At 62.7% G+C, this 7,512-nt stretch overlaps 1 protein-coding gene across 7 annotated transcripts in view; it reads left to right on the top strand.

The window, feature by feature from the left end:
* The first annotated feature begins 1,103 nt into the window (after positions 1-1,103).
* Positions 1,104-7,512, top strand: part of UCKL1 (uridine-cytidine kinase 1 like 1) — a 9,599-nt gene continuing 3,190 nt past the window's right edge. For 4 of the 7 annotated variants that reach the window (XR_002826605.1, XM_023745546.1, XM_023745541.1 and 1 more), the window contains exons 1-6: positions 4,259-5,279; positions 5,467-5,573; positions 5,656-5,826; positions 5,906-5,977; positions 6,819-7,008; positions 7,089-7,150. Coding sequence is in view for 6 of the 7 variants with exons in the window: in XM_023745546.1 (XP_023601314.1) it covers positions 4,943-5,279; positions 5,467-5,573; positions 5,656-5,826; positions 5,906-5,977; positions 6,819-7,008; positions 7,089-7,150 (939 nt within the window). In the remaining variant the exon portion in view is untranslated. Of the gene's footprint in view, positions 2,977-4,258; positions 5,280-5,466; positions 5,574-5,655; positions 5,827-5,905; positions 5,978-6,818; positions 7,009-7,088; positions 7,151-7,512 lie in introns of those variants that run through there. The other 3 variants (XM_023745544.1, XM_006104229.3, XM_023745545.1) reach the window with 3 other exon arrangements.

The raw sequence follows: 7,512 nt of genomic DNA, 5'->3' as shown, positions 1-7,512 counted from the left end.
CGTCCCCGCCCCCGAGAGGCCAGCGCTCAGGAGCCTGGCGGTCAGGTGGTGCATGGATGGTCCTCGGACTGTCCCGCCCGGTGGAGGAACACTCTCGAGGCTTCTGTAGGGGTTCGCGAGGGGACCTCGTGGGTGCAGTGGGGAGGAGCCTGGCTGCTGGGAGGCGGAAGTGGCCGAGAGGAAACTGGCTCCCGCTCGGTGCCTCTGCGGCCCGCGCCACCAGGGGGCGGTGCGGAGCAGTGCTGGCCCGCCCCGCGCCGGCAGGCTGGCCTCCCTGCTGGGCGGAGCTGTGCCCTGGGGAAGGCTCAGCCGAGGGCTCAGCCTGGGCTCCTGGGCTCCGATGGGCCCTCACGGGAGGGAGCCCTCCAGGGCAGCCTGGGTGCTGCAGGGAGAGGAATGAGGCCCGGCCGCCCCGCCCTGGCAGCTCCTGCCGGAGTGTCGGCCCTGGTGGAGCATGTGTCCTCCTGGGCTCGCACCCTCCCAGTGAGCAGCGACTAAGAGCTGGGTATGGCGTGATAAGGTCTAATAGGACCTGTCGGCGACACCTCCTGGTTCCAAATAATCTTTGATTTAGCCCCAGATCAGAGGAGACAGGGCCAGGCAAGTTCTCGAGAAAAGCACTCCCTGAAGACAGGTTGGTGGCAGCTACTGTCCGGGCCCTGCCCTGTGCACAGAGGATGGGACCCAGGACCAGAGGGCAGTGACTGGACTGCAGGGCTCTTCTGCCCTGGCGCTGCTCTGCTCACCGCTCTTTCCTGATGCTGAGGCCTAGGGCTCCCCTACAGTCCCTGCACCACCCTGGCGGGCCCCAGAGTTGGCTCTGCTGGAGTCCGGTGTCCCCGAGCCTCTACTTGCCCGCGGTCCCATCTTCTTCCACCTTGTGGCCCCTGTGGCTGTCTACCTTGCCGTTGTTTCTTGTGCCCATAGAGCAGTGATGGCGAACCTATGACACGCGTGTCAGAGGTGACACGCAAACTCATTTTTTTGGTTGATTTTTCTTTGTTAAATGGCATTTAAATATATAAAATAAATATCAAAAATATAAGACTTTGTTTTACTATGGTTGCAAATATCAAAAAATTTCTATATGTGACACAGCACCAGAGTTAAGTTAGGGTTTTTCAAAATGCTGACACGCCGAGCTCAAAAGGTTCGCCATCACTGCCCTAGAGGGTCAGCCCCATGAGGACAGGGACTCGGACTCCTTAACCCTGGATGTGCTGTTGGAGAAATGGGCACCTGTGGCGGTGCCTTCTCCTCAGGTTGTGTCCTGGTTTGGTCCAGGTGGGGTTGGGGCTGCAGCTGTGGGGTGCAGGGAGGCTGGCCCAGAGCATTGGGAAGGAGGGGTCCTGCCAGGGGTTCCAGGGTGGTGGGGCAGGGCTGCAGCCCCATTCCTGCACCTGCCCTGAGAAAGACACCCTGAGCCCTCTGTCCCTGAGCCCGGCCCTGGTGAACCAGCCCCCTCTCTCCCCACCCCCGGCCTCATTTTACTCCCCCAGCAGACTTCCCTCCACCGGGATGGGGTGTCAGGCAGGAGTGGAAGCCTTGGGTGCCTGCCCCCACTCTGCAGTGCTGGCCAGCCCCCCATCTGCCCAAGCCCAGGGTCAGGAGGGAAGCTCCTGTGGGCAAAGACGGACAGGCCAGTCGCGCCTCCAGATGCCTCTGGTGGGTGTAGACACACCCACGTTACCTAGGCAGGCAGGAGAGGCCCCTTTCAGATGTTTGAACCCAACCCTATCTGGAATTTTCTCTCCGGTGAGGTTCTGGCAGCTGTTAGGGATGTTGTTGGAAGCTGAGTCAGGAGGAAAGAAAGCTGGCCCTGGCCGGTTTGGCTCGGTGGTTGGGGCATCAGCCCGCAGACCGAAGGGTCTCAGGTTCCATTCCCAACCTAGGGCATGTACCGCCATTGCAGGTTCCATCCCAGCCCCAGTTGGGTCACGTGAGGGAGGCAACCAATTGATGTGTCTCTCTCACATTGATGTCTCTCTCTCTCTCCCCACCCCTTCTCCCTCCCTTTCATTCTCTCTGAAAATCAATGGAAAAATCCTTTAGTGAGGATTAAAACACAAATGAGGAAAGCCAGCGACATCCAGTGACTTGATAGGAGGGAGGAGTCGGGACTTGTGGGGCAGCCCCTGTGCAGACTTGAGGACAGCTCCTTTAGCCGACTCACCCTTTCTGAATGGCTCTTCCTCCTGCCGCCAGGCGGGCCTGGCTCTGTCATTCCCTCCCCAACGCCGAGCACAGGTGCCTTGGGGGACATGCTGGAGCCTAGCTGTGGAGGGCAGGGCAGGCAGTTATTCTCAGATGCTCAGGAGGGTAGAGTTTCAGATTTGTTTATGCCTCTAGGAGGCACCTTGGGCACGGGTGGTACGCCCGGCTCAGCGCTGACATTCACCTTAGCTTGGCCAAGAGATAGCTCAGATGCCCCTGTTCTGCTGGGGGCAGTTGGCCCTGCAACTCCAGGCAGGCCCGGGGTCTGAAGCTCTTTCTAGGGTATTTCAGGGGGTGCACGGTGGTCCTCACCAAGCCCTGGGCCAGCAGTGTGCCAGCCTGTGCCCAGGGGGCAGTTCACACCCGAGGCTGCCTGTTCTCCAGCAGGGTCAGTGCTATTAATATCAGGCAAGTGCACAGCCCCAGCTGCGTGATCCTCTTATGCCTGTGACTTCGTCTCCGGCTGGTGGTGAGTGCTGTTCCTTCGGCACAGGGGCCTGAGGGGCTCCCAGCTGCTAGCTCCCTGCCTCCCAGTGGGTAGCCTCTGCAGCCAGGGGTCTGGCCTCACACTGGCTGCCCACCCACCCATGGAGGGGCAGCTCACATGGTTCCTGGGTTGTCCTAGGGGGCTGCTGTGGGCCTGAGGCAGTGTGGGGTGCCCCTGCAGACACCTCGGATCATCTTGTGTCCAGCCATGAGCAGCCCCTCAGCTTACCCTGGCATCAGGATCTCAGGGTGCTGGGCCCTTGGAGCAGAAGGCAGGTGAGTGGCAGGCCTGTTGTCCGCAGCTGTGGTGAAGAGCCCTTCCTCCCCTGCATCTCGGTCGATTCCTGCGGGGGGCGCTGCACATCAGGGACCAGGAGCCAGGCCGGTGCTTGGGGCGGGTAGGGCCTACCACCCACAGGCACCGGGGGCTGCTCATTGCAGGCAGGTCTGTGTCCCCCAGTCCTGTAGCTGAAATGCCCTGTCATCGTAGTCCGCGTGCTCTGTCCGCCTGTGACCAGGGAAACGAGGTCTGTGCGAGTTTCCCTCATCGAAATTGGTCCCGCTATGATACGGCTCGCTCTCAGGGCAGTGAGGCTTTGTCCCTGGCTCCCAGAGAGCTGGGCTTGGAGAAGGCCGTGGGCTGGGCTTGGCTGCAGACCCGGCCTGACGCTTGCAGGCCCCTTGCACGCCGAGGCGGGCGCTTTCTGGCAGCCACCCCTGGCCCCCGTCCCCCTGTCCCGGGGAGGTGTCTACCCCAGGCTGTCGGCAGCACCAGCCTCGGAAGTCGTCCTTGCCGGTGGTCATCATGACCTCAGTAGGATGCAGAGCAGGCACAGCAGGGACCTGAAGGCTCCCCCCAGAGGCTGCCAGCCTGGGGTGAGAAGCAGAGGGACCGGAGTGGTGCCAGCCCTGGCCTCCGCTGTCGGGGGTCCGTTCTGCGAGGCCATCTTTAGCACGGGTGCGCCCTTGCTGGCCAGGTCTTGGCCTTTGCAAACCATAATTTCTCGGGGTTTCCTCCCTGAGTAGAAAGCACAGAGGGGAGGGGCCTCCTTGTTGCCAGGATGGCTCCGTCTGCCATTTCCAGGGTGACTGGGGCCTGGAGACACCATTTGTCTCCAGGGCGGCTGGTCCATGCCAGTCTGAGTTCCCCAGGCGCTCACGGTCCATGGTGGTGCTGTGGCCTGTCCCCAGGCCTGCCTGGCCACTGGGTCATCTTGACGCCCAACCCCATGGCGAGCTTTAGCACCAGGTTCTGAACGGACCCGAAGGTAATGGCTGTCCCTGCAGAGACGCCGCTGAGCACCACATGCGGACACCGAGCACTGCACACGGACGGCTCGCTGCCCCCGCCCCCCATGGGGCCACGTGTCTCCTGTCAGCGTGCAGGCTTTCTTGCCCCTTTCATGTGCGGACACTGTTCTCTGTGCCCTCGAGGCTGTCGGTGTGCCTGTCGCGTGCGGGGCCTCAGCTCACCTCTCTGCTGTCCCCCCAGCACCTGCACAGGCGCACCTGGCACTGCGGGTTGTAGCGGTGACAGCAGGACAGAGCTTCAGTCCAGACCATGACTTGGTCTGGTTTTTGATAACAGGGGCACGTATTTGTAAGACATTCAAACGGGGCAGAAATCCCTGTTCCAGATCTTGGTGCCCAGGGCAATTGTGGCACCGCTTCTAGCTCGTTGTGCGCATGCACGTCCCACTCACATGCGCAGACCCGAAGGGCACATGGGCTGGCCATCTCCACATGCTGGTTTTCACATAAACATCTTAGTTTACTTCTCGCCCAACCCACGTTCAGGACACCTGCCATGTCCCTGTCCGTCTCAGGCCTTCCCTGAGCAGGTGTCAAGCCAGGCCGCTCAGCCACCCGGGCCTCCCCAGAAGCCATCCCTGTTGGTTTTGGGGCCTCAAGCCAGTGACCACACTGGAGCCCTGACAGCGGCCAGGATGTCCCTCCCACAAGCAGTGCAGCATGGGGAGAGCTGGGCACAGGTGCTGCCTGCCTTTCCCAGGCGGAACTGCCACCTCGCGGGCTGTGGGGCCTCTGCCCTCCTCCCTGCAGTTGGCAGGTGCTCGAGGGCGAGAATCAGTGGCCTCCCCAAGGGTCTCCCAGCTCACGGTCTCCCACCTACATCCGTCCACATCACTGTCCTTGGCATGGATGGCACTCCCCTGCACCGAAGTTGTGGTTTGCTGTCTCTCTGAACTCGTGTGAACAGTGACTGAGGCCACGGGCCCTGTGGATGGGCGGCAGGCGGGTTTTGTGTGCCATCTCAGCCATGCCCGTGTGCCTGCACAGGGAGTACGTCATAGAGACGGCCACCCTGGGCCTGGCGTGGGGGTGGGCTTGGTGGCAGGGCCGGCGAGCGAGCTGTTCTCCTTCCTGCAGCAGCAGCGCTGAGGCCTTGGACAGGCTCCTCCCGCCCGTGGGCACTGGGCGCTCGCCGCGGAAGCGCACCACCAGCCAGTGCAAATCCGAGCCGCCCCTGTTGCGCACCAGCAAACGCACCATTTACACGGCGGGGCGGCCGCCCTGGTACAACGAGCACGGCACACAGTCTAAGGAGGCCTTCGCCATCGGTGAGTCGGCTGCCACCTCCCTGTCACCCCACCGGGTGGGTTGGGCAGGACCCGTCATCAGGTGCCAGGGTGCTCTCCAGCAGCAGAGGTCGGGCTTCCAGTTGTGGTGACTTGGTTGGAAGGGCTCTCCTGGCCCCGTCCACCCCAGGACCCAGGTGTGTGGCCCACCTTGTCTGCTCCCCCGCAGGCCTGGGTGGTGGCAGTGCTTCTGGGAAGACCACTGTGGCCAGGATGATCATCGAGGCCCTGGACGTGCCCTGGGTGGTCCTGCTGTCCATGGACTCCTTCTATAAGGTGAGGGGTGCCCTGGCGTGTGGCCGCTGTGCCGAGGGCCTGCAGCCCCCCCGCCCTGAGTGCACCCCTGCTCTCCTCACAGGTGCTCACCCAGCAGCAGCAGGAGCAGGCTGCCCTCCACAACTACAACTTTGACCACCCGGATGCCTTCGACTTCGACCTCATCGTGTCCACCCTCCAAAAGCTGAAGCAGGGCAAGAGCGTCAAGGTCCCGGTCTACGACTTCACCACCCACAGCCGCAAGAAGGACTGGGTAGGCCCAGCAGCTGGGCTGTGAGGGACTGGGCACATGGGCCGGCACGGGCGCCAGCACAGGCTCCTTCCCTTTGCAGAAGACGCTCTACGGTGCCAACGTCATTATCTTCGAGGGCATCATGGCCTTTGCTGACAAGACGCTGTTGGAGGTGAGGGCGGGCTCCAGGCCATCCTCCTGCCGGGACGCCCTCCCACAAGACTCGCCTTCAATGCCTCCTCTGGGCAGGCCCTGTCACCCTGTCACCCTGTCACCCTGTCCCGTGGCACAGGGTCACCTGTTCCATCCAACGTGTGGTCCCTGGGTGTCGGGTGAGGAGCGGGCCCTCTCCCAAGAGGGGGTCCAGGACATGGGTTTGAGCAGACAGGGCAGGTCTGCCACCCACAGAGAAGATGGAAATGCCCTTGGTGGCAGACCGAGGTGCCACACTTCCTGGGCCTGGGCACAAGCTCTGGGCTGGTACCTTGGTTTCCTTTCTGTCCCCACCTGCACACACCAGGTTTCTGTCAGTGTTCTCTCTGCTGTCCTCGGGGTCCCTGCGGTCGCCAAGATGACGGTGACGTTGGAGGGTGGCATGGCTCACGTGCACGCTGGTGTCTGTGGGTCTGCACAGGGTGCTCCTGGGCGTTGGTGCTCACAGCCGCTGTGCACTTCCTGTGGGAGTTCTGAGGCTCAGGGCCCAGGAACCCGCTACCCCTAGCACCCTCCATGGCTCCTTCAGGGGTTACCTGCTGTGAGCTGAGTGTGGGGACAGACCCAGACTCACCAAGCCCCAGTCCCCAGTGTGAGGGCATCAGTGAGGGAGGCTGTCCAGAGGAGCGTCGAACCCGTGCCCTTGGACCAAACCTGGCTGACAGCATCCCTGCCCTCCAGACCCTCCATGTGCCACGGGGCCTGGCTTGCTCTCGGTCTGTGCAGGAGCCGGGTCCTGGTCACATGGCCTCATGGCTTCTGCGTGCTAGCCTCCCCGGCAGTGGCTTGCTCCCCTCCAGCTCCTGGACATGAAGATCTTTGTGGATACGGACTCTGACATCCGCCTTGTGCGGCGGCTTCGCCGGGACATCAGTGAGCGTGGCCGCGACATCGCAGGTGTCATCAAGCAATACAACAAGTTCGTCAAGCCAGCCTTCGACCAGTACATTCAGCCCACCATGCGTCTGGCAGACATCGTGGTGCCCCGAGGTGAGCAGGCTGTGGGGGGCGGGTGGGATGCACCGCCATCACCCGCCCGCTGGTGTCACCCTCCTGCCCTTCCCACCCAGGGAGCGGGAACACAGTGGCCATCGACTTGATCGTCCAGCACGTGCACAGCCAGCTGGAGGAGGTGAGGCAGCTGGCCAGGCCCTGTGTCCCACCTGCCGGCCCCCCCCCGCCCCGCCCCACCACCACCCATAGCTCTGCTCCAGCGGCCCCCACGTGGTCACAGAGTCCTGCTCGGTCAGCCCTGTGTGCTGTGGACACAGCAATGTTCCCTGAGAAAGTGGGGCTCAGGTGCGCCCCAGTGCTCCCAGCCTGAGCTGAGCCTTGCCCAGAAGGGCCATTCCTGTCCCTCCTACCCTTTGGAAGGGACTTGGGTTTTGGCGCAAGTCCCACGTCCTGAGCACCTTTGCGGGACGCCGACCAAAGGTCACATGTCTGGCTGAGACCTGAGGCTCTGCTGCCCAGGTCAGAGGCTCTAGGGAGCTG

The sequence above is a fragment of the Myotis lucifugus genome, unplaced genomic scaffold (assembly GCF_000147115.1).
Source record: "Myotis lucifugus unplaced genomic scaffold, Myoluc2.0 scaffold_555, whole genome shotgun sequence".
Classification (NCBI taxonomy): domain Eukaryota; kingdom Metazoa; phylum Chordata; class Mammalia; order Chiroptera; family Vespertilionidae; genus Myotis; species Myotis lucifugus.
This window is presented reverse-complemented; position numbering and strand designations above follow the sequence as displayed.